At 44.7% G+C, this 26,719-nt stretch overlaps 1 protein-coding gene across 1 annotated transcript; it reads left to right on the top strand.

Annotated features, from left to right (window-relative positions):
- Nucleotides 1-1,471: 1,471 nt before the first annotated feature.
- FAM114A1 (family with sequence similarity 114 member A1) lies at nt 1,472-26,719 on the top strand. Its single transcript, XM_070948932.1, has 13 exons — nt 1,472-1,765; nt 4,441-4,510; nt 8,798-8,908; nt 9,022-9,131; nt 13,023-13,157; nt 14,047-14,199; nt 15,286-15,409; nt 16,860-16,942; nt 19,557-19,742; nt 21,106-21,245; nt 22,640-22,712; nt 25,516-25,569; nt 26,307-26,719. Exons 1-13 carry the CDS (start codon nt 1,472-1,474, stop codon nt 26,421-26,423), a joined length of 1,650 nt encoding a protein of 549 aa, XP_070805033.1. The 3' UTR covers nt 26,424-26,719.

The raw sequence follows: 26,719 nt of genomic DNA, 5'->3' as shown, positions 1-26,719 counted from the left end.
TTATTGCCCCCACAAACCGGGTCCTCATTTTACCCACCTTAGAAAGGATGGAAGGCTGAGTCGACCTTGAGCCTGGTGAGAATTGAACTCGCAGTAATTGCAGGCAGCTGGATGTTAAATGCTGCCTTAGTAGGAGGCATTAGCCTCCTACGCCACTCAGGCTCCTTTTTTGCTGCACCCACTGATCAGGTGGTTATTATTATTATTATTATTATTATTATTATTATTATTATTATCATCATCATCATCATTATCATCATCATCATCATCCCAGGGATGTGTTAAAAACCCTCTCTCTAACTCCCTTAATTCATTTCTGAGTAAATAGGTGTGGTAGGGCATATCAAAGGCAGAGATGGAAATAAAACATGTGTAAACAAACAAGTGCGTAAGTTCCATCTGCTATCGTTTTCAAAGTTCTGATTTTAGCATTCAAAATATCTTTCTGAAATCTGTGTGGTTCTTGCTTCCTTGGTCACGTCTAGAATTAGGGCTAGAAAAAGTGCAGAGAAGAGCAACCAAGATAATTAGGGGACTGGAGGCTAAAACATACGATGAACAGTTGCAGGAACTAGGCCTGGCTGGTTTAGTGAAGAGAAGGACCAGGGGAGACAGGATAGCAGTCTTCCAATATTTGAGGGGCTGCCACAAAGAAGAAGAATGGGTCAAGCTATTCTCCAAAGCACCTGAAGGCCAGGCAAGGAATAATGGATGGAAACTGACCAAGGAGAGATTCAACCTGGAAATAAGGAGGAATTTTCGGACAGTGAGAACAATCAACTGATGGAACAGAAGTTGCCTTCAGAAGTTGTGGGAGCTTCATCACTGGAGGCTTTCAAGAAGAGACTGGGCTGCCATCTGTCAGAAATGGAGTAGGGTCTGCTTGTGCGGGTTGGATGGGGGTGGACTAGATGACCCACAAGGTCTCTTCCCACTCTGTTGATCTGTATCTTCTCACTCTGGAAGTGCTTTCCCTCAAAAGTCAAAAGGGCTCCTTCCTTACAGATCAACGTTGAATTACATATTAAATTAAGACGATGACTTCTTTGTAGAAAATAGAGTAGATAGTTGAGGTTTATTGTCCCTTGTTAGCAGTGTATGTAGTTTAGTATAATTTTTTTAAAAAAATAAAATTATTTTAAGGATAATCTTGACCTAAAGTATCTTTTATTCCATTAACATCAGGCAATTTAGCAAGTATTTTCTCCAAGAAGACAGTTAGCCAACCTCACTTAGGAGGGAAGAGATGAAGTGCTACCAGTTGAGGTGCTACCACTGAGAAGGTCCCGCTCTTAATCCTGTGCTGTGAGCCACAACTACTACTGAAGCTCTCTCTCTCTTTAGAATTTTACAGACAAATGTAGAAATCTTCTAGTTTTCTTGCTTTGAAAGCCTGCTCCAACCGCTTAGAAACATATCTCTACTCTTCTCCTCTTGTAGGACCCAAAAAATGTCAGATAGCAGAGGTGAGATGTTAACTCAAGAGGAAAAGGAATGGATATTGCCACCTGAGCAGAACATCTCATCATCCAACACAGCGGTGCGTGATGAAAAGACAATGGAGATCTCACCGCAAGTTGGTGAAAAGGAATCTTCTGAAAGCACCAACAAGGACTTCGAAGAGCAACAGGCGTTAAATTTGGAAGGTCCTTCAAATGAACAACAGTCCAGTGGAGAAACAGCTAAGAACGATGTGACTGAGTGCAGTGACTCTATAAGCCTCGATCCAGAAGTACATGAAGGGCTGAACGAAGAAAGGGATGCGGTAAGAAATAATCTGGCCAGAATTCTTTGCTGCGTTGATAGATAAGATTTGTTTACTCATTTACTGGATCTTTATCCTCCTTTTCCTTTATAAGTCAAGTCACTAGATATAATATTCCTCCTCCATTTTCCTCATCACAGCACCAACTCAACTGTTTATAATGGTAGGGGGGAAAGACTTCATGTAAAGTTGCCAATTTTAATTTCAGGATTTGCTTAGCTTGCTTAGATGCCCTCTTCCCTCCCCCCCCCCAAAAAGATCTTCTTAAGAGAAAACACATGGATGGATGGATGGGTGGGTGGATGAATGGATAGATGGACAGGTAGGTGGATGGATGGATGAATCGATGGTTGGTTGGTTGGTTGGGTGGGTGGGTGGGTGGATGGATGGTTGGGTGGATGGATGGATGGATGGATGGATGGATGGATGGATGGGTGAATGGATGGATGGATTATGAATTGATGGTTGGGTGGATGGATGGATGGACAGGTAGGTGGATGGATGGATGGATGAGTGGGTGAGTAAATGGGTGAATGGATGGATGGATTGATGGATTGATGAATTGATGGTTGGGTGGATGGTTGGGTGGATGGATGGATGGACAGGTAGGTGGATGGATGGATGGATTGATGAATTGATGGTTGGGTGGAAGGATGGATGGATGGGTGGGTGAATGGATGGATGGATAGATGGGTGGGTGAATGGGTGAATGGATGAATAGATGATGGATGGATGGATTGATTTATGAATTGATGGTTGGGTGGATGGTTGGGTGGATGGATGGATGGACAGGTAGGTGGATGGATGGATGGATTGAAGAATTGATGGTTGGGTGGAAGGATGGATGGATGGGTGGATGGGTGGATTGATGAATGGATGGATGGTGAATGGGTGAATGGATGAATAGATGGATGGATGGATGGATGGATGGATGGATGGATGGATGGATGAATTGATGAATTGATGGTTGGGTAGGTGGGTGGGTGGGTGAATGGACAGGTAGGTGAAGGATGGATGGATTGAAGTGGATGGTTGGGTAGATGGAGGGATGGTGAATGGGTGAATAGATGGATGGATGGATGGATGGATGGATTGAAGGATGGATGGATGGATTGAAGGATGGATGGATGGATTGATGAATTGATGGTTGGGTGGCTGGATGGGTGGGTGGGTGAATGGACAGGTAGGTGCAGGATGGATGGATTGATGAATGGATGGTTGAGTGGGTGGGTGGATGGATGGATAGATGGGTGTGTGAGTAGGTAGATGGAGGGATTTTGATTCCTAATGTCCACATAGATAGCTGTTCTCCATGATGATCTATCCCTAAGTTGACTTTCTTGACTTTCAGGTCCTCTAAAGGTGAATCAGTTGCCATTAAAACTGTGCACTCTATGAACTTGAAAGATACTTAGTTTAAAATGTGAACTGCATAATTTCTAATTGAAAATAGTTCTTACTATTTGAGTAGAATATATGCAGCTGAGGGCTGAATTGTGGTGCCCTTGGTGAGGACTCTGAGCTTGGCCGAAGAACTCCACAATTTTACCTTATAGGACCCCTGCCTCATGCCGCACATAGTTACTTTTTAAAAATTAATTATTAAATTGCTTAATAATTAATGTGTTCCTTCCATTGCACGTAGCAATATTTAACAAATGCAAACGGTTTTCTGTTTCTGCAACTTTTTTTTCTCGTAGGATTCGGTATCCAAAGGAAAAGGATGGAGCACTTGGGGGTCGTGGAGCAAATCCCTTCTTTCAACTGCTTCTGCTACAGTTGTTAAGTATCCAAACCCATATTAAGTTACGGCTTGTGTAAACGTTGTCTAAACATAGTTAAGCGTAAAGATATTATTTCCTCTATGATTAAGATCAGTCCTTGGCTTAAGAGTACATTGAATAGAATAGAATAAACAGAGTTGGGAGGGACCTTGGAGGTCTTCTAGTCCAACCCCCTGCTTAGGCAGGAAACCCTACACCACTTCAGTCAAATGGTTATCCAACATCTTCTTAAAAACTCCCAGTGTTGGAGCATCCACAACTTCTGGGAGGCAGGTAGTTCCACTGGGTAATTGTTCTAACTGTCCGGAAATTTCTCCTTAGTTCTAGGTTGCTTCTCTCCTTGATGAGTTTCCACCCATTGCTTCTTGTCCTGCCTTCAGGGGCTTTGGAGAATAGCTTGACTCCCTCTTCTTTGTGGAAGCCCCTGAGATATTGGAACACTGCTATCATGTCTCCCCTAGTCTTTCTTTTCATTAAACTAGACCTACCCAATTCCAGCAACCATTCTTCATATGTTTTAGTCTCTAGTCCCCGAATCATCTTTGTTGCTCTTCTCTGCACTCTTTCCAGAGTCTCCACATCTTTTTTACATCGTGGTGACCAAAACTGAATGCAGGATTCCAAGTGTGGCCTTACCAAGGCATTATAAAGGGGTATCAACACTTCACGTGATCTTGATTCTATCCCTCTGTTTACGCAGCCTAGAACTGTGTTGGCTTTTTTTGGCAGCTGCTGCACACACATTGACACTAGGAGATGTTGTAAAAGGCTTCTCCCATTAGTTCAGGCCACAATAAAAGTTGTCACGGAGCTGCCGTTGCTTAATTCTTTTTGGACGTTCGCATTTCTCTCGGGACCATCTCACTGCTGAGCCGTTTCTCCTTCTGCAAGATTCCACACCTCCAAAATAAACTAATAAGGCTAAAAATCTGCACCATCGATGCCAGACAGCCAAATACAGGTAATCCTCAACTTACAACCACAACTGAGCCCCAAAATGTATGTTGCTGAGCAAGACAGTTGTTAAGACAAGAAGCAGTGGATGGAAACTAATCAAGGAGAGAAGCAACCTAGAACTAAGGAAATTTCTAATTTTCTGACAGTGAGAACAATTAACCAGTGGAACAGAAGTTGCCTCCAGAAGTTGTGAGTGCTCCAACACTGGAAGTTGTTAAGAAGGGATTGGACAACCATTTGTCTGAAATGGTAGAGGGTTTTCCTGCCTAAGCAGGGGGTTGGACTAGAAGACCTCCAAGGTCCCTTCCAACTCTGTTATTCTATTCTAGTGTGGGATACTGATGAAGGTGCTGGACCAAAATCCGAGTTCTAGTCTCCTTCAGGCCCAGAAATTTTGGCTCTCGTCCCCAAAGCAATGCTGGTGTCGACCGCACCAACTTGAACTTGTGCAGACTTCAGCTCCCAGAGTTCCCCACTCAGCTTGCTGGGGAATTCTGGGAGTTGAAGTCCATATGCCTTTAAGCCACTATGGCAGTGGTGAAATCTAAAATTACTACTGGTTCTGTGGGCGTGGCTTGGTGGGGGAGAGGGGGTAATGTGACTGGGAGGGTATGACCAACTTTTTTTTTTTTTTACTTTTAAAACCATTTTTAAATGCTTTTAAAAGCATTTTTTAAAAAATGCTTTTAAAAGGCTCTGACGATCCCAGCTGACTTGCTTGATCGGCAGAGGCTTTTTTTCTTTTAAAATTGTTTTTTTTTTAATTTGATTTATATGCCGCCCTTCTCCGGAGACTCAGGGCGGCTTACAGTGCGTTAAGCAATAGCCTTCATACTTTTGTATATTTTTATACAAAGTCAGCTTATTGCCCCCACAAACCGGGTCCTCATTTTACCTACCTTAGAAAGGATGGAAGGCTGAGTCAACCTTGAGCCTGGCGAGATTCGACCTTACTTTAATTGCAGACAGCTGGTGTTAAATTACAGTGCCTTTGTCTGCAGAGCTATTCCCCCCCCCAAAAAAAAGAAGTTGGCCACGCCCACTCATTCACATTACCCCCCCACACACACCAAGCCACGCCGAGAAAAAAATGTTTTTAAAAGAAAAAAAAGCCTCTGCCGATCAGGCAACTCAGTTGGGATCGTCAGAGGCTTTTAAAGGCCTTTTTTTTTTCCTACAACCTCTTTGGCCTCTGATGATCGTGCGGCTCAGCTGGGCATGGGGGAGGGGCAGGGATTTTTGCTACTGGTTCTCTGAACCACCTGCTTCCATCGCTACCGGATTGGGTGATCCGGTCCGAACCAGGAGCATTTCACCCCTGCACTATGGTTGAGAAACCATAGATACAGACAGAGAGAGAGAGAGATGAGCTGGACAGAGATAGGCCAGAGTCATTACCCCGACCAATAAGAGGAAGAACATAGTTTTTGAGCAGTCTACATGTTTTGGAGCATGCAACATCGTTTTTGAGCAGGGGGCTGGACTAGAAGACCTCCAAGGTCCCTTCCGTTATTCTGTTCTGCTCTGTTCTGTTCTGTGAGTTCTGCCGCATTTTACGACCCTTCTTTGAAGCTTCTTGGATGAGAAGCGAAAGGTCTTCAAAGAAAAAAACCAGAAAATCCAGTTTGCCTCTTGAAAAAAAGCATAACCATGACAGAGGTGGGTTTCAGCCGGTTCTGACCAGTTCTGGAGAACCGGTAGCGGAAATTTTGAGTAATTTTTTTTAAAAAATTTGATTTATATGCCGCCCTTCTCCGGAGACTCAGGGCGGCTTACAATGCGCTAAGCAATAGCCTTCATCCTTTTGTATATTTATACAAAGTCAGCTTATTGCCCCCACAACTGGGTCCTCATTTCACCCACCTTAGAAAGGATGGAAGGCTGAGTCAACCTTGAGCCTGGGGAGATTCGAACCTGCAGTAATTGCAGGCAGCTGGTCTTAATAACCAGCTTAATAACAGGGTGCCTTAGACCACTGTACTACCAAGGCTCTTCTTTACCGGAGAACTGGTAAATACTACCCCTGACTGGCACCGCCCCCACCTATTCGGTGCCTCACGAATCCCAGCTGATCGGGAGGAATGGGGATTGTGCAGTAACCTTTCCCTGGAGTGGGGAGGGAATGGGGATTTTGCAGTATCCTTCCCCTGGAGTTGGGAGGGAATGGAGATTTTACAGTATCCTTCCCCTGGAGTGGGGAGGGAATGGGGATTTTGCAGTATCCTTCCCCTGGAGTGGAGAGGGAATGGGGATTTTGCAGTATCTTTCCCCTGGAGTGGGGAGGGAATGGAGATTTTGCAGTATCCTTCCCTTGCCACGCCCACCAAACCACACCCACAGAACCGGTAGTAAAAAAATTTTAAATCCATCACTGAACCACGACCTGGAGGACTGAGAATCTCCATAGAAAAGGCGGATCCTTTGAAAAACAAATGACAAAAACTGTCCATTTTTCTTTCCAAAGTGTAGTAAAATGTGGAAAAAATCCATCAGGAAGAGAACATTCTCATTTGGCCATTTGTTCTTACTTAACCAAGTTCAAAAAGCAGACCGGTGCAATTAAATAAAACAGGATGGACAGCTGTCATTGATCTGGAGGAATTAAAATCTCCGGTGACACGGCGTTATTTCTAAATCATACAAAGTCAGTTGGAGAAGATGAAAACGAGGTTTTCTTAATAGTAGAAGAGACAAAGCAAAGTGAGATAGAGAAGGGTTGGTTCCAAATTAAATTAAGCACAAATGAGCTGAGAGCAGAAAAATAGACTCTGATACGATTGAAATCCATTCGCTGGGAACTTAATATGATTTAATGTTTCATCAGCTGATGGGAGAGTGCATCAGAGCTGAAGGGCCAGCTTTAAATCAAATCACTGAGTAAAGGTTGCATATTGGAATACTCCAAATGCATTAATCATTGGAATGCTCAAAATGTTTTGCCAGGGTGTAATTCCATGGGACGCGGTGGCTCGGTGGCTAAGATGCTGAGCTTGTCGATCGAAAGGTCGGCAGTTCAGCGGTTCGAATCCCTAGTGTCGCGCAACAGGGTGAGCTCCCGTGACTTGTCCCAGCTTCTGCCAACCTAGCAGTTCGAAAGCACGTTAAAAAATGCCAGGAGAAAAATAGGGATCACCTTTGGTGGGAAGGTAACAGCGTTCCGTGCACCTTTGGCGTTGAGTCATGCCGGCCACATGACCACGGAGACGTCTTCGGACAGCGCTGGCTCTTCGGCTTTGAAACGGAGATGAGCACCGCCCCCTAGAGTCGGGAACGACTAGCACATATGTGCGAGGGGAACCTTTACCTTTATCTTTTTAATTCCATGAAATCTTGTAAATCTAAGCCAACATTATCTTTTTTGGCACGTGGGCTGGTGGTGGCTGAGGCCAAAAACCCTTCCAAAATTGGGCCCGGGCAGGTCATAAGTACCTGTAGGTTGCAACTACCGATTCGCCCGAACTGGCTGCGACCCCCCACTCGCATCTTTCATTGATAACACTGACCCTTCAGTGGCTCTCTTACTGATCGAATTTTTCATAGAGTTTCAGGATCAAGTAAAGGTAGAGCGGTTGCATTTCAAATATGCAGGTAATCCTCGACTTACGACCTCAAGGGAGCCCAAAATCCCTGTGGTTAAGCGAAACATTTGTTCAGTTTTATTTATTAGTTCAATTTATTAGTTCAATTTATATGCCGCCCTTCTCCGGAGACTCAGGGTGGCTTACAATGCATTAAGCAATAGCCTTCATACTTTTGTATATACCTGCTTAGTAGGGCTTTCGGGGGCCCCCAAGCGGTGTTCTTTTTTATACAAAGTCAGCTTATTGCCCCCACAATGCGGGTCCTCATTTTACCTACCTCGAAAGGATGGAAGGCTGAGTCAACCTTGAGCCTGGTGAGATTCGAACTTGCAGTAATTGCAGGCAGCTGGTGCTAGTTAATAGCACTTTAGTCTGCTGTGCCACCAAGGCTCTTGCAAGTTTTGCCCTGTTTTACGACCTTTCCTGCCACCGTCGCTGCCATTGTTAAGTTAGTAATTCAGTGAAATCTGCTTTCCCCATTGACTTTGCTTCTCAGAAGATCCCCAATCCCTGGACACTACAACGGTCATAAATGTGAATCAGTTGCCAACCATCTGAATTTCGATCCCATGATCGTGGGGCTGACCCAAAGGTCGTAAGTGTGAAAAAAGGTCATAAGTCACTTTTTTCCCCCAATGCCGTTGTAATTTTGAATGGTCACTAAATGAACGGTTGTAAATCAAGGACTACCTATACATGTCCCACTTCAGGTCAAGGATTAACAGCAGTGAAAGAAAAAGCCGGCATTCTCCGAACTCGCGCCCCTTCTTCGACGTCTTCAGATGGCGGACCTCCAGAGACCTCCGAAAACATCGTCACAGGTCTTGTCTTTCTCAAGAGATCTGCCCGAAAACTCTTTGTTTTCCTCGCGAAATTGATGAGCGACTTCTTACTGGGTTGTTGTTTTTTTTCCTATTTGGTTTCTCCCTTTAAGATGTGGAAGAAGATCGACAGCAGAGTTTTGAAGAGAACGTGGCCTTGTCCTCATCTCCTTCAGGATCGCGGGGAGTGCTCTCCACCATCACTAGCGCTGTGCAGAATACCGTAAGGATTTCTAGGGATAAAAGAAGAGGAAGGACGGACAGTGATAGTAACTGGGAGAGAAACAGTGGTGGGATTCAAATAATTTAACAACTGGTTCTCTGCCCTAATGACCGGCTTGATGGGCGTGGACAGAGAGTGTGACAGGCAGCACTTGGCCTCCTGCACCCTCCTGGGAGCAAAAACGGGGCGCCGGGGGGGGGCGCTGTCCCTCCGCGCCCTGTTTTGGGCCTAGTAGGCCTCCCTGCAGCCTCCTGGGAGCAAAAATGGGCCAGGGGGCCGGGCCCCCCACATCCCCTCCCGTGCCCCGTTTTGGGCCTAGTAGGCCTCCCTGCACATACCTAGGAGCCAAAATGGGGTGCGTGGGAACTCCTGGAAGGGGTGGGGTGGGGCCAGCCAGAATTTTTTTTTTTTTTTTTGCTTTAATTTATATGCCGCCCTTCTCCGGAGACTCAGGGCGGCTTACAATGCGTTAAGCAATAGCCTTGTTTGTTTGTTTGTTTTGTTTTATTAAATTTATATACCGCCCTACTCCCGAAGGACTCAGGGCGGTGAACAGGCACAAAATAAAATACATAGATACAAAAGTTAGAAACCTAATTAAAACCAGATTAAATAATTTAGCCCGAGACATTAAAAACCCCAATAATTTAAAACAGATTAACATTTCGATTTAAAAGAATTTTAAAACAGGGGAGAAAATTAGGCCAGGCCGGCTTGCTGGAATAGGAGGGTCTTAAGAGCACAGCGGAAAGTGCGCAGATGAAGCAATTGCCTTCATACTTTTGTATATTGATACAAAGTCAGCTTATTGCCCCCACAATCTGGGTCCTCATTTCACCTACCTTTGAAAGGATGGAAGGCTGAGTCGACCTTGAGCCTGGGGAGATTTGAACTTGCAGTAATTGCAAGCAGCAGATGTTAATAACAGTGCTTAGTCCACTGTACTACAGGCTTTTTTTCAGGCTCAGTTTGACAATCGGTACGCCTGAACTGGCCCGAACTGGCTGAATCCCACCAGTGGACAGGGATTTTGAAGTCCTAATGGACAATCACTTAAAGATGAGCCAGCCGTGTGTTGCAGCTGCCAAAAATGCCAACATAGTTCTGGGCTGCATAAACAGAGGGATAGAATCAAGATCACGTGAAGTGTTAATACCACCTTATAAGGCCTTGGTAAGGCCACAGTTGGAATCCTGCATTCAGTTTTGGTCGCCACGATGTAAAAACGATGTGGAGACTCTAGAAAAAATGCAGAGAAGAGCAACAAAGATGATTAGAGGACTGGAGGCTAAAACGTATAAAGAACGATTGCTGGAATTGGGCAGGTCTAGTTTGATGAAAAGAAGGACTAGGGGGGACATGATAGCGGTGTTCCAATATCTCAGGGGGTTTCCACAAAGAAGAGGGAGTCAAGCTATTCTCCATTTGGTGGCATCCAAAGGATTATCCACAAACCCACAAATCCTGATTCTAAGAATAGAGAGAAAAATACATTCATAAACTGCAAATTCAGTGATCCTGTATAGAGGTGGGCTTCAAAAATTTTAGCAAGGGGTTCTTTGCCCGGTTGCTGGGTGGGTGTGGCCATGGTGGGTGTGCCTTATTCGGCCTCCTGTGTTGTGGAATAATTAGACCAGCACAACTTTCCTAGGTTAGTCAGAGACAGTGTATTGCGCAATAGGTTCAGAGCCAGTTTGTACATGAAGCTTTGAACAAAGACAGTACTTAGTTACAATGGTTTTCTACCCGTCTAAGAAAAAGGATTCTGTTAACTCAGCAGTTTTATCATTGCAGACATTCGTTACATTATCTTTGCCAAACAGTCATAATTCTTCTTGTAAATCACCGAAGCATAGATTCAAATTATCTCTTGTTGATATTTCATGTGGTCATCCTTGGTCTCTTTAACCTTCAAACTGTATATCACCAAATGTCTCTATCTCTGACAACTGAGGGGCCCCTCTTATAGAATGTTTCTACTTCAAAGGAATTTGTCTGCCTTTGTACTGTTTCAACTGGATATAGTTGCTTCTCTCAAACAAGCACATTTTCTTTCTTACAATACTATGAATAAAGAGGACCCTTCAGTGATCATCTAGCTGGACCCGCATTACCTACATTACCATCATCATGGCAGGGGGGCGTTTTTTGCCCTCCCTGGACCCCGGAGGCTTTCCTTGAGCCTCCGGGAAGGCGAAAACGGCCTCCCCAGGCTCTGGAGGCCAGAAACAGGCCCATTTCTGGCCTTCTCAAACTTCCGGTAGGCCTGTTTTTCACCCTCCCCGAGCCTCCGTGTGCACCCTGCACTTACCTGCATCCAAAACGGGCCGCGTGGGGACTCCTGGGAGGAGAGGGGAGGGATGGGCGGGGACAGCCAGGAGTGGGATTTGGTGGTTCCCCAAACTGCACAGAATCTTAGCTAGAGATTCTCCCGAACTCCTGAGAACCCACAGTAACCCACCCGTGGTCCTATACCAGTCTCCCAATAGGGCATCTTTCAAAGATGTTGGAGGCAAATTCTCATAATTCCCAACCATGTCAATCATGGCTGTTTAACTAGAAATTGGGTGTGTGTCTGTGTGTGTAATTCATGCTATCAGGAAAGCATTCGTGGGAAGATAAATGCTATCTAGCTTTGTAATGACCTAATATAACAGAACCCAAGGCAAACATATTTTAATATATATATATTATTATATACATATATAATAATATATAATACAGTATGTGTAATACTGCTTTTAAGCTCCATGTGCTTAGAGCTCAGAGCATTGTTAGAGACCCCACACACCCTCTCCGCGGTCTGTTTCTGTTGCTCCCCTCCAGGAGGAGATTTTGAAGTATTTCTAGCAGGACTATCAGATTCTGATAGCTTTGTTCCCAAGGCCATCCGTCTGGTAAACTCTCAAGATTCGTTTCTCCCGCCATGTACATGTATACATCCGAACTAGACTGTGATGTTTCTCTGTATCATGTGTGTGGGTGGGTGTCTGGCTCTATGCATAATGGTTTTGAGAGCTGAACGCAACAAAATTTCTTCTATTCTATTCTATTCTATTCTATTCTATTCTATTCTATTCTATTCTATTCTATTCTATTCTATTCTATTCTATTCTATTCCATTCCATTCCATTCCATTCCATTCCATTCTTTATTCCTGTACTTTATTTCCCCTTCCCTTCCCTTCCCTTCCCTTCCCTTCCCTTCCCTTCTTCATTCCTGTATTTTATTATATTCCTCATTCCATTATTCTCTTCTCTTCTCTTCTCTTCTCTTCTCTTCTCTTCTCTTCTCTTCTCTTCTCTTCTCTTCTCTTCTCTTCTCTTCGCTTCGCTTCGCTTCGCTTCGCTTCCCTTCCCTTCCCTTCCCTTCCCCTCCTCTCTTCCCTTCCCTTTCCCTTCCCTTCTTCATTCCTGTATTTTATTATATTCCTCATTCCATTATTCTCTTCTCTTCTCTTCTCTTCTCTTCTCTTCTCTTCTCTTCTCTTCTCTTCTCTTCTCTTCTCTTCTCTTCTCTTCTCTTCTCTTCCCTTCCCTTCCCTTCCCTTCCCTTCCCTTCCCCTCCCCTCCCCTCCCCTCCTCCCTTCCCTTCCCTTCCATTCTTCATTCCTGTATTTTATTATATTCCTCATTCCATTATTCTCTTCTCTTCTCTTCTCTTCTCTTCTCTTCTCTTCTCTTCTCTTCTCTTCTCTTCTCTTCTCTTCTCTTCTCTTCTCTTCCCTTCCCTTCCCTTCCCTTCCCTTCCCTTCCCTTCCCTTCCATTCCCTTCCATTCCATTCTTCATTCCTCTGTTCTATTCCACTCTGAAATTAATGGGGTTTACTTATTCACAAGTAAATATATCAAAGTGCTGATGAACCTGAGCATTCTGCTCAATTTTACACAGGGTAAAAGTGTCTTAACTGGCGGACTTGACGCTTTGGAATTTATCGGCAAGAAAACCATGAACGTTCTAGCAGAAACCGATCCTGGATTCAAGAAAACCAAAATCCTGATGGAACGGACCGTTTCTTTATCTCAGGTGAAACATGCACAGAGCGATTAACCTCATAAACAGCGATTCTTAGCAAGACGCTTCTAATTAAGTCCTGTCTAGACGAGTTGGTGCCACTTCCGCCTGATTTGGCAGGATGTGATTCTAGTCGTTGTAGGTTCGACATAAAACATCAGTAATTACAGATGATTTTTCAGGATTTTTGGAAAGTCTTTCAAGCAGAAGCCTTGTCAACATTGATTGATACCCATGAGTAACAATATACGACACTAGTTATGATCAGAAGTGGTATTCAGCCGGTTCGCAGGCGGGCCTGCTCACCTGCCCCAGCTCTATGCCATCTTATTTAGGCCCATTTTTGAGGGCGGACGCTTGCGCAGAAGGCCAGGCACATGCGTGGACAGGGCGCGTGTGAGTGAAGAGAGCGCCCGAATGCGCAAACACACATTTGCGAATCGGTAGGGCAGGGGTGAAATGCTACCGGTTCAGACCAGTTCGGGCAATTCGGTAGCGATTGTGGCAGCTGGTTCGAAGAACCGGTAGCGATGGTGGCGCGAGGCTCCACCCACCGGCCCGGGTGTCGTTACTTTCTGGTTTTAACCAGGAAGTAATGTGTTTTTTACCCTCCGTGCGTGCGCAGAAGGTTTTGCACATGTGCAGAGGGTCTGTGCGCACATGCACTTCCGAACCGGTAAGGAAGGTAAGTAGATTTCACCCCTGCGGTAGGGAAAGTAAGTGAATATCATGCCTGGTTATGATGTAAATTGGGTCTGGCATGTTTTACAATTCGTTTTCTTATTTTATCTTTCTTATTTTACCTATTGGTCTCTATTGGGCCTGGGTCTAGAGGCGAGGACATCTGTCAAATCTGTTTCACAGCCCGTAAATCAGAATCTTCCCCTTTGTATTTTCGCAGATGCTACGGGAAGCCAAAGAGAAAGAAAAGCAAAGACTTGCCCAACAAGCCACGATGGAGCCGACAGCACATTACGGGGTGCTCTTCGATGAATTTCAGGGTTTGTCACATCTGGAAGCTTTGGAAATTCTGTCCAACGAAAGTGAAGCCAAGGTACGGTCGACGAGGTGCATAAATCAAGGGAAGGACAACGGGAGATGCTTTTCAAAAAATGGTTTCCAGCAGCATAGCAATAGCCCTTAGACTTATATACCGCTTCACAGTGCTTTTTACATCCATCTCTAAGCGGTTTACAGAATCAGGATCAAACCTCTGGCAGCGGGCAGTTAGCCTGCAATGTTGCATTCTAATTTCTGTGCCACCATGGAAAGGAAGGAAGGAGGGAGGGAGGGAGGGAAGGAAGGAAGGAAGGAAGGAGGGAGGGAGGGAGAGAGGGAAGGAAGGAGGGAGGGAAGGAGAGAGGGAAGGAAGGAGGGAGGGAAGGAAGGAAGGAGGGAGGGAGAGAGGGAAGGAGGGTGGGAAGGAAGGAGGGTGGGAGGGAAGGAAGGAGGGAGGGATGGAGGGAGGGAAAGAGGGAGAGAGGGAAGGAATGAGGGAGGGAGGTAGAGAGGGAAGGAAGGAGGGAGGGAGGGAGAGAGGGAAGGAAGGAGGAAGGAAGGGAGAGAGGGAGGGAAGGAAGGAAGGAAGGAGGGAGGGAAGGAAGGAAGGAGGGAGGGAGGCGAGAGAGGGAAGGAAGGAAGGAAGGAAGGAAGGAAGGAAGGAAGGAAGGAAGGAAGGAAGGATAGCAATAGCACTTAGACTTATATACCGCTTCACAATACTCTACAGCCCTCTCTAAGTAATTTACAGAGTCGGGATCGAACCTCTGGCAGTGAGCAATTAGCCTGCAATATTGCATTCTAACTACTATGCCACCATGGGAAGGAAGGAAGGAGGGAGGGAGGGAGGGAAGGAAGGAAGGAGGGAGGGAGGGAAGGAAGGAAGGAAGGAAGGAAGGAAGGAAGGAAGGAAGGAAGGAAGGAAGGACTAGCAATGAGGGGTCCTTTGGTGCTCTCTGAGCTTGATTATTTTCTTGCAAATGTTTCGCGACCAAACTAGGCAATATCATCTGTGCTTATTGTAAGTAATGCATACAGGCCACCTCTGTTTTTCTCAAACACAGCTATACCACAGCTGTGATGAAACAATCTGCCCAAAATATACATATCTGGTATTGTAATGTTTATTTATTTTTTTCAGGTACAATCGTATTTGGCATCTCTTGAAGGAGAGGAACTAGAAGCCGCCAAAAATGTGTTGATTGCTATTAAGGCAGTCTTCCTTTCGCAAGACTCAGAAAGCCAAGACAAAGAAATAAAAAAAGGTAGTTGCTGAATTGACCTATTATAGCAAGGGTGGGGAACTGTGGCCCTTTTATGACTTGTGGACTTCAGCTCCCAGAATTCCTGAGCCAGCATACCAGGGATGAAATTCTCCCAGTTAGGACCGGATCGCCCGATCCGGTAGCGATGGCGGCGGGTGGTTCAGAGAACCTGTAGCAAAAATCCCTGCGCTCCCCCCCATGCCCGGCTGAGCCGCGTGAAGTCGGACGTAGAGGTTGTAGAAAAAATGCTTTTAAAAGCCTCTGACGATCCCAGCTGAGTTGCCTGATCGTCAGAGGCTTCTAAAAGCATTTTTTTCTGCAACCTCTTAAGGTTGTAGAAAAAATGCTTTTAAAAGTAAAAAAAAAAAAGTTAGCCACGCCCACCCAGTCACATTACCCCCCACCCCACCAAGCCACGCCCACAGAACGGGTAGTAACAAGTTTTAGATTTCACCCCTGCATAGCCGGCTCAGGAATTCAAGGTGGAAAATAAGCAGTTATCTTGGAAATTAGAAGTTATCCTGTTCAGTTAGAACATAGAGGAGAACAATGCCTCAGTGGTGAAATCCAATTTTTTTTTACTACTGGCTCTGTGGGCATGGCTTAGTGGGCGTGGTGTGGCTTGGTGGGCGTGGCTTGGTGGGCGTGGCAGGGGAAGGATTCTGCAAAATCCCTTCCCTCCCCATTCCTGGGGAAAGGATATTGCAAAATCCCCATTCCCTCCCCACTCCTGGAGGAAGGATATTGCAAAATCTCCATTCCCTCCCCACTCCTGGAGGAAGGATATTGCAAAATCCCCATTCCCTCCCCACTCCAGGGGAAGGATACTGCAAAATCTCCATTCCCTCCCCACTCCTGGAGGAAGGATATTGCAAAATCCCCATTCCCACCCCACTCTTGGGGGAAGGATATTGCAAAATCTCCATTCCCACCCCACTCCGGGGCCAGCCAGAGGTGGTATTTGCCGATTCTCCGAACTGCTCAAAATTTCCCCTACCGGTTCTCCAGAACCTGCTGGATTTCACCCCTGCAAATGCCCAGTAAATCAGCTAGAATGCAGAATAGTAGAATTGGAAGGGACCTTGGACGTCTTCTAGTCCAACCCTCTGCTCAAACAGGAGACCCTACACCATTTCAGATAAATGGCTGCCCAGTCTCTTCTTCAAAGCCTCAAATGATGGAGCATCCACAACTTCTGGATGCAAGCCGCTCCATTGATTGATTGTTCTTAGTTTTCCTTGTGGCAAGGACTAAAATTGCTTCTAAATTGGAAGTAGAGATATTGGTTACAAAAAAATTAATGGATACCGGACAGAAATGCTATTTGTTTGCTAAAATATAACTGAGGAAGAAAGAGAAAAAATATATACTTAATTAGAATCCCTTTGTTTAGGAATAGAAAGAATGCTTTTCTCTTAACTTAACTCTTTTTCCTTGATACTTGCCACAGATGCAAGAGATGAGTTCATTACAACGCTAACAGAATTGCTATTTGAACTACACGTCGCGGCTACACCTGATAAACTTAACAAGGTGGGGAATGCTGATTATTGGATCTTTGAAGATATTGCTTATTCGATAGCTCAGGGCAATGATGATCCTTGATAGCGCATTATTTTTTTTAAAAAAAAAACAAGAAATGGGGCAAGAGCAGGCAGCATAGATATCATTACTATTTTGGTAAATTAGCAACTCTGAACACATTGAAGAAGGAGACAGAGAAGGAGAGAAATTGGTGAATGTGTTTGTAAATAGTTCAGAGTTGGAAAGTCTCATTTGGCACGGACCTATTCACAGAGCAGCTCTTCACCATGTTGTCAGATGCCAATTCTGATGCGCCGAAAGTCCGTGGAATAATTTGGTCTATAATCTGCAATATAAAATCTGGAATGTTATGCTCCAAATTATGCAGAGCCAAAGGAGTGATGAAAACTGGCAAGGTTAGGGATGGAAATATATGAGGAAGAAGTCCATTAGGAATTCTGCAACTGCAATGGTATAATGGCTTGGAAACATGGTGACTTGGTTGGTTGGTTGGTTGTTGGTTGGGTTGTTGAATGATTGGGTGATTGGGTAGTTGGGTTATTGGTTGGGTGGTTGGGTAGTTGGGTTGGTGATTGGGTCTTTGGGTGGTTGGCTGTGTGTTGGGGGGTTGGGTTGTTGGATGGTTGTGTGTTTGGGTTGTTGGTTGGGTTGTTGAATGATTGGGTGGTTGGGTAGTTGGGTTGGTGATTGGGTCTTTGGGTGGTTAGTTGTGTGTTGGGGGTTGGGTTGTTGGATGGTTGGGTGTTTGGGTTGTTGGTTGGGTGATTGAGTTGTTGGTTGGGATGTTGAAAGATTGGGCGGTTGGATAGTTGGGTTGTTGGTTGGGTGGTTGGGTAGTTGGGTTGGTGGTTGAGTCTTAAGGTGGTTGGTTGTGTGTTGGAGGATTGGATTGTTGGATAGTTGGGTTGTTGGTTGGGTGGTTGGGTAGTTGGGTTGGTGGTTGAGTCTTTGGGTGGTTGGTTGTGTGTTGGGGGTTGGGTTGTTGGATGGTTGTGTGTTTGGGTTGTTGGTTGGGTGATTGGGTTGTTGGTTGGGTTGTTGAATGATTGGGTGGTTGGGTAGTTGGGTTGGTGGTTGGGTCTTTGGGTGGTTAGTTGTGTGTTGGGGAGTTGGGTTGTTGGATGGTTGTATGTTTGGATTGTTGGTTGAGTGGTTGGGTTGTTGGTTGGGTTGTTGAAAGGTTGGGTGGTTGGATAGTTGGGTTGGTGGTTGGGTCTTTGGGTGGTTGGTTTTGTGTTGGGGGTTGGGTTGTTGGATGGTTGTGTGTTGGGGGTTGGGTTGTTGGATGGTGTTTGGGTTGTTGGTTGGGTGATTGGGTCTTTGGGTGGTTGGCTGTGTGTTGGGGGGTTGGGTTGTTGGATGGTTGTGTGTTTGGGTTGTTGGTTGGGTTGTTGAATGATTGGGTGGTTGGGTAGTTGGGTTGGTGATTGGGTCTTTGGGTGGTTAGTTGTGTGTTGGGGGGTTGGGTTGTTGGATGGTTGGGTGTTTGGGTTGTTGGTTGGGTGATTGGGTAGTTGGGTTGGTGGTTGAGTCTTAAGGTGGTTGGTTGTGTGTTGGAGGATTAGATTGTTGGATAGTTGGGTTGTTGGTTGGGTGGTTGGGTAGTTGGGTTGGTGGTTGAGTCTTTGGGTGGTTGGTTGTGTGTTGGGGGTTGGGTTGTTGGATGGTTGTGTGTTTGGGTTGTTGGTTGGGTGATTGGGTTGTTGGTTGGGTTGTTGAATGATTGGGTGGTTGGGTAGTTGGGTTGGTGGTTGGGTCTTTGGGTGGTTAGTTGTGTGTTGGGGAGTTGGGTTGTTGGATGGTTGTATGTTTGGATTGTTGGTTGAGTGGTTGGGTTGTTGGTTGGGTTGTTGAATGATTGGGTGGTTGGATAGTTGGGTTGGTGGTTGGGTAGTTGGGTTGGTGGTTGAGTCTTTGGGTGGTTGGTTTTGTGTTGGGGGTTGGGTTATTGGATGGTTGTGTGTTGGGGGTTGGGTTGTTGGATGGTGTTTGGGTTGTTGGTTGGGTGATTGGGTGGTTGGTTGGCTTGTTGAATGATTGGGTGGTTGGGTAGTTGGAATGGTTGGGTGATTGGGTGGTTGGTTGGTTTGTTGGGGGTTGGGTTGTTGGATGGTTGTGTGTTTGGGTTGTTGGTTGGGTGATTGAGTTGTTGGTTGGGTTGTTGAAAGATTGGGTGGTTGGATAGTTGGGTTGTTGGTTGGGTGGTTGGGTAGTTGGGTTGGTGGTTGAGTCTTAAGGTGGTTGGTTGTGTGTTGGAGGATTGGGTTGTTGGATGGTTGTGTGTTTGGGTTGTTGGTTGGGTGTTTGGCTAGTTAGGTGTTTGGGTGTTTGGGTTATTGGTTGGGTGGTTGGGTGGTTGGATTGTTGGTTGGGTGTTTGGTGATGGGGCGGTTGGGTAATTGGGAGGTTGGGTGACTGGATGGTTGAACCAATGAACCAATGAATCAATTAATGTAGGCACCCATCTCACATGTGACCCCGGAGTATTTTCTGCCAGGAAACGAAGAGCTTATGTTGGAATCCAGATGTGCCATTCTGAAGCAGTGCATTTCCACACTACAATAATAACTCTCTGCCACTTTTGCTGATGATTATGTTGCAGGCCAGAAAGAAGGCTTATGTTGCCTTAGAAGCGGCGAGTCTCCCCACATCTGGAGACCTGGAAGAGAACCCACCAGATCAAACTAAAGAAGCAGATGAGGAAATTGTAGAAATGCAAGTAACCGAAGAAAAATCTCAGATGGGAGAACCTGAAAAGACAGAAACAAAAAGAACCAAAACTGTAGAGGTAAGTGATGACCAGGTCTTTCTTTGACGACTGTCAATCGAGGATGGTGTAGGGATTCTTGCACTGTGCAGACCACTGGACCTGAGGACCTTTTAGGTCATTTCCAACTCTATGATTCTGTGATTTTGTTTTTGCCTGCTAATAAGAGGCAGGGACAGAAGTAGGAGACACCTTAGAGCAGGAGTGTCCAACCTTGGTGACTTGAAGACTTGTTTGTTTTCCACTGGAAATAATAAGGAACTCACTCTTTTCCCACATGCCAACACTCTGCTAAACAACTAATTCCCACAACACTGTTAAACTATTTACTAAGATTGTATTACTATTATTGATGACCTATAGGTGGAGCTGTTGCCTCACAATCAGGAGGTTGTGAGTTCGATCCTAGGTAGAGGCAGATGTAAGGTCTCCTGCTTGGGCAGGGGGTTGAACTCGATGACCTGCAAGGTCCCTTCCAATTCTGTTAATCTGTTAAATTGGTTAAATCTTCTCATCCTTCCTACTATCTATTTCCTTTCCTACTTATGACTATAACTCTGTTGCTTGTACCTTTACGGTTTATATTGTTTATTAGTTCCTAGTATGATTTATGTTGATTGCTTATTTAGTATCCTATGACTATCACTAACTGTTGTATCTTATGATTCTGATCTTATGAATGTATTTATGATGACTATGATCATGATTTATCACTTATATCTTTGATGTACACTGAGAGCTTATGAACGGAAGACAAATTCCTTGTGTGTCCAATCACACTTGGCCAGTAAAGAATTCTATTCTATTCTATTCTATTCTGTTCTGTTCTGTTCTGTTCTGTTCTGTTCTGTTCTAGTCTAGTCTAGTCTAGTCTAGTCTAGTCTAGTCTAGTCTAGTCTAGTCTAGTCTAGTCTAGTCTAGACTAGTTTAGTCTAGGCTAGGTTAGGCTAGGCTAGGCTAGGCTACTCTACTCTACTCTATTCTATTCTGATGGCAAAATTTCAGGAATTGCAAAAAAGAAAGAAAGAAAGAGAAAGGGAAAGAAGGAAGGAAGAGAAAGAAAGAAGGAAAGAAGAAAGGAAGGAAGAGAAGGCAGGCAGGCAGACAAGGAAGGAAGGAAGGAAGGAAGGAAGGAAGGAAGGAAGGAAGGAAAATAAGGAGGGAAGGAAGGAAGGAAGGAAGGAAGGAAGGAAGGAAGGAAAGAAACAAAGAAAGAAATCAAAATATCCACCTTCATGACTTTGGAAGAGGGTGTTGAAAAATCAAGATGGCGTCCAAGACCATAGAATCAAAGTGTGCTCCCTTTTTTAAACAAGCATCACAATTTAAAATTTACTGTCTTGTTCAGCATCTATGCTAATCAGTACGATTTCCTTCTTTCAAGGAACTTTACATGTTGTCCATTGAAAGCCTGGCCGAAGTAACCGCCCGTTGCATTGAACAACTCCATAAATTAGCAGAATTAATTCTGCACGGACAAGAAGTTGAAAAATCAGCCTTGGAACAAGCTCGAGGTCTAACAAAGTGAATATGTTTTCCATTTGCTGTTCTTTCTGCTCAAAGATTATTGCTCATTCCTTCCTTCATGCATGCACCCATTCATTCATTCGTCATAATAGTTTCATTTTTGGGGGGGAGGTTGCATTGTCACATGGTCACACAGGTTGTGCTGGGTGGGGAGGCTTTATAATATCTGTGTTGCACCAAGGAACCTCTACAGATGTTACTGCATCTGTGACATTACAGGTAATTCTGGTTTAGCAACTGTCTTGTTCAGTGACCGTCTATTGGCAGTCACGACAGTGATGTAAAGCAATTTTGCAACCAATTCTCACACCTTCAACACACCTTTGCAGGTCTGTTAAAGAAAGCTAAAGTAAGATCATGAGCGCAGTCACTGTTTCATTTAGCGACCGCTTTACTGAAGGGCCAAGTTGCTGGTCTCAACTGCAGTTGCTAAATGAGGACTACTTGTAGATGGAATCTACCGACTTCCCATTTAAAAAAAAATCCTAATTTTAAGAATGGCTAAAATTGTGTAAAGTAAGCAAGATTTCTGTGTTCACCCATCACCTCTTTAAATGATGTTTTAACTTAATGTTTGCAATGTTTGAAAATTATTCACTTTATTTAGATTATCCTGGGGGGCAATAGCAATGAATCAAAAGGCAAAGTTGCGTTCCACTGGGGGGAAAAATGCTGTTGTGTATGATATGTATCATATGCTGACCCATCAAAGTGGAATATTTATGTAAATTTATGTAAATACGTTATTTTCATGAGCAAATATGACAGTACAGCATCACAGGGGCAATCCAATTTTTGCACCAGACTGCAAAAAAACAACAACAACAAGTGAACGGTCAGACGAGGAGACCCGAACTCATTGGTAGCCTCACACTACAATGAATAAGGACATACATTCAATTTTGCAGCTACTAAGATTGTTGGACGAGCAGGCACAAAAACAGCCGGGGAAATAATTGAAGCCTGGGAAACGAGCCCTTTCGTCAGTCAACAGGAGAGCTGATTTGTCACTAGCTTATCAAGTACTTAGGAGGCGAGGGCATGGCAGCACAAGGAAACAACAGCTGACAATTTAGTAGCCAGCCATCAACACACCCCAATCAATATCTAAAAAGCCACATACAATAGGCACCATATAAATACCATACACGGAACAGCACACGCTCTGCTAGAGAGAAATTCCCGGAGGATTAATTTCCAGCATGAGTCCGAAAACTCGGAAGGCTAAATCTCTGGTCCCAATGACTGACCCAGATTGGATACTCATAGCCTTTGTCTAAATTACTAATAATGAATTGGTAATGATCTAGAATTGTAGTTTGGCCTGAAATATTCAAGAATATGCTGATTAGGACGGACAAACACTCTTATTCCCATTATGTTTTCAACAGTTTAACCAACACGATGTGTAACGAAGTGTCATCCCTCTCAAAACAATTCTCCGATGTTTTGACTTCGGTTGCGGTAAGTTATTACAAAATTTCATTTATTTATTTATTACTTTATGTGTTATTCTTTAACTAAGTGAGAGAATGAGCGAGCAAGCGGTATTAAATGGTATCTCTAATCCGCATCCAATGCACATAATATATTTCTCACAGAACCACAAGCAAAAAAAAAAAAAAGATCATATATTCTTAATCATATATAGCAGTGATGGCTAACCTTTTTTGGACTGAGTGCCGAAAGTGCTCACGTGTGCGTGCCTGAACCCCCAAAATGCAATGCGTGCATGGCCCCTACGCATGCGCCCCACCCCCACATATGCATCCCACCAGGGGTGGGTTCTACTTACCTTTATTACCGGTTCGCGATGGTTTGCTTCTGCGCATGCGCAAATCATCCATGATGACGTCCCGGCGGGTGGGCGGAGCCTCCTGCTGCTTTTCCTGCTACCAGTTCGCAAGAACCGGACCGAACCGGGAGCAACTCACCACTGCGCCCCACCCCACATACGCCCCTGCACACACACACCGCCCATGCGCGCATGTCCCATTGACGTGCTCCCGTGCATGTGCAGCAGAGACCCGAAGATCAGCTGGCTGGTGGAAGGCGCGTGCGCATGTGCGGTGAAGCTGAACTGGGGCGATGGCTCGTGTGCCATCAGAGAGGGTGCTGTGTGCCACTTCTGGCACGCGTGCCATAGATTCGCCATCACGGATATATAGTATAGCTTTTAAGTGATACGTTTTTCTTCATTCTATTCATGAAAGGTGCCAATAATTGCCAAGTTTTATAGCCAACAGCTTTATTTCATACTCATATTCAGTGGTGGGTTGCTCCCAGTTCGCACACGTTCGCAAGAACCGGTAGTAAAAATTTATAGTAGTTCTGAGAACCGGTAATAACATTGGCTGGCCACGCCCCTGAACCGGTCCCCGGCCCAGTCACCACTTGCTTACCCCGCCTTCCTCATCAGAGGCTTTTTTTTTTTTTTACTTTTAAAAACATTTTTTCTACAACCTCTTCGGCCAAAAAAATGCTTTTAAAAGTAAAAAAAAAAAAAAAAAGCCTCTGATGATCCTGCGGCTCAGCTGGGATCGTCAGAGGCTTTTCAAAGTATTTTTTCTACAACCTCTTCCGCCGAAGAGGTGGTAAAAAAAATGCTTTGAAAAGCCTCCGACGATCCCAGCTGAATTGCCTGATCGGCAGAGGCTTTTCAAAGCATTTTTTTCTGCAACCTCTTAAGGTTGTGGAAAAAATGCTTTTAAAAGTAAAAATAAAAAAACTTGGCCACGCCCACCCAGTCACATTTACCCCCCCAAGCCACGCCCACAAAATAAGCCACGTCCACAGAACCGGTAGTAAAAAAATTTAGAACCCACCCCTGCTCATATTCCATCATAATAGTTGCCGCAGAACTCCGAAAAATAGATTCTTGCCTTTATAATCCGTGACAGTGCAATGCAGGAGATTTAAGAGAATATAGTAATAAGCACTTAGACTTATATACCGCTTCACAGTGCTCTACATCCTTCTCTAAGCGGTTTACAGAGTCAGCCTCTTGCTGATAACAATCTGGCTCCTCAGATTTTGAAATAAAAGCAATTAAAAAGGATCACAGAAGTTCAACTCAAAATCAAGCATGGCAACGCAGGTAGTCTTCGACTTACGACCACAACTGAGCCCAGAATTCATGTTGCTAAGCAGGATATTTTTTAAAAATAAGTTTTGCCCAATTTTACGACTTTTCTACCCATGGTTGTTAAGGGAATCGCTGCAATTGTTAAAATAGTAATCCGGTTGTTAAGTGAATCTGGATTCTCCTTTGACTTTGCTTTTGTCGAAAGGTCGCAAAAGCGGATCACCTGACCCCGGGACACTGCAATGGTCATAAGTATCAGTCAGTTGTAAAGCACGCGAATGTAAATCATGTGACCGAGGGTGAAAAATGGTCATAAGTCCCTTGTTTCAAACCAGTGGTGGGATTCAAATAATTTAACAACTGGTTCTCTGCCCTAATGACCAGCTGGGTGGGCGTGGCTCGGTGGGCGTGACCATGTGGGAGTGGCCAACTCAACATCATACATGTCGATGGGCGTTTCGCCTTAGCTGTTACAATGTAACAAGGGTTAACCAGAGAGGCAGTTTCTGTAAGCAGGGTGATAAAGATTAGGCTAGAAACACCACCAGAATGTTTCCTTCCTGCCTTCCTTACAGGATTAGCCCTGTAAAGTGGAAAAAAAACAAAATAAGATTTCTTCCAACAACCGGTTCACCGAACTGCTTAGAAAGTTAACAACCGGTTCTCCCGAATAGGTGCGAACTGGCTGAATCCCACCACTGTTTCAAACTGTTGTAACTTTGAAGGGTTGCTAAATGAACTGCTGTAAGTCGAGGACTAGCTGTATAGTTGATTCATGCATGATAATCAAATTTCCATGAGAGTAAGTCAATATTTTCCCTTTATTGGAATTTCATTTGGTGACATTTTCTCAGGGCGAGAAAACAGCGGTGGGTTTCAAATTTTTTTACTACAGTTCTGTGGGCGTGGCTTGGTGGGCGTGGCAGGGGAAGGATACTGTAAAATCTCCATTCCCTCCCCAATCCAGGGGAAGGATACTGCAAAATCCCCATTTCCTCCCGATCAGCTGGGATTCAGGAGGCAGAGAATAGATGGGGGCGGGGCCAGTCAGAGGTGGTACTTACCGGTTCTCTGAACTACTCAAAATTTCTGCTACCGGTTCTCCAGAACTGGTCAGAACCTGCTGAAACCCACCTCTGCTGCAAGAGCATTCTGACTTTCTCCGTGTTTTCCTTTAAACAGAGTGACAAAAAAGCTGAAATTCTTAATCCAATGGTCAATAGTGTACTATCCGAGGTAAGTACTTCCTATGTCTACTTTACATAAGGAGCCAACTGGCTGTCATTTTCCTCATCTGCATTGATACCCTGTGAAAAAAATCAGAAAATATAGTAGAACCAGAAGGCTGGACAAGAAACAATGGATGGAGACTAATGAAGGACAGAAGCAACCTGGAAGTAAGGAGAAACTTCCTAACAATGAGGACAATTAACCAGTGGAACAAATTGCTTTTGGAAGTTGTAGATGCTCCACAGTGGTGAAATGTAAAATTTCACCACTGGGCATTTTCACCCTCCCCAGGCTCCGGAGGCTTTTCTTGAGTCTCCGGGAGGGCAAAAACGGCTTCCTCCTGGCTCCGGAGGCCCTCCAGAGGCAGAAACGGGTCTGTTTCCGGACTTCCAGAACTTCCGGGAGGCCCATTTTATGCCCTTCCAGAGCTTCCGTACAGGCCCGGCACTTACCTGGCATCCAAAACGGGCCACGTGAAGACTCCTGGAAGGGGTGGGACAGGTGGTCGGGGGCCAGCCAGTCTTTGCAACTACCAGTTTGGCGAACCAGATGTAAAATTAGCATCCGATTCGCCTGAACCGGTCTGAACCACCCCAGTCCCAAAGGTGGGTTTTCAAGAGGCAACTGGACTTTCTGGTTTTTCTTTGAAGACGTTTCGCTTCTCATCCAAGAAGCTTCTTCAGCTCTTATGTTTGCTAATATTTTATTATTATGCTAATAATAATCTTTTCTTTTCTCATTAGGGCTGTAACAGCACCGCTTATATTCAAGACGCTTTCCAGTTGTTGCTTCCGGTTCTTCAGATCTCACATATCCAAATCCATGGTTTGAAAACACAACCGGGATTTCCTCTAAACTAGCCATCAATTTAATTTCTGATGGGTACAGTTAATTAATATCCAAATGCCATATAAACCATTCTGGAGTCTTTAGAAGGACACTAAAATGCAGGATTTGCACGGAAAGTATTGAACAAACATTTTTCGATCCGAACGAACTATTTGAAGCGTGTTCAAATCAGCGAATGGGGAAAGCAACCTCATGTTTCTTGCAGTAATTTAAGGCGTATTCTGGTTTTATGGGTGCACATTCACCTTGGATATATTCAGTGGTGAAATGTAAAATTGGTTACTACTGTTTCTGTGGGCGTGGCTTG

Source organism: Pituophis catenifer, unplaced genomic scaffold (assembly GCF_029215685.1).
Source record: "Pituophis catenifer annectens isolate HBS135680 unplaced genomic scaffold, rPitCat1.0.hap2 SCAF_8, whole genome shotgun sequence".
In the NCBI taxonomy this organism is placed as follows: Eukaryota; Metazoa; Chordata; class Lepidosauria; order Squamata; family Colubridae; genus Pituophis; species Pituophis catenifer.
This window is presented reverse-complemented; position numbering and strand designations above follow the sequence as displayed.

Coding starts and splice junctions, on each gene's coding strand:
- FAM114A1 (XM_070948932.1), top strand. CDS start 1,472: ATGTTAACTCAAGAGGAAAAGGAATGGATATTGCCACCTGAGCAGAAC. Junction 13,158..14,046: donor GGACCGTTTCTTTATCTCAG/GTGAAACATGCA, acceptor GTATTTTCGCAG/ATGCTACGGGAAGCCAAAGA. Junction 19,743..21,105: donor AAAGAACCAAAACTGTAGAG/GTAAGTGATGAC, acceptor CCTTCTTTCAAG/GAACTTTACATGTTGTCCAT.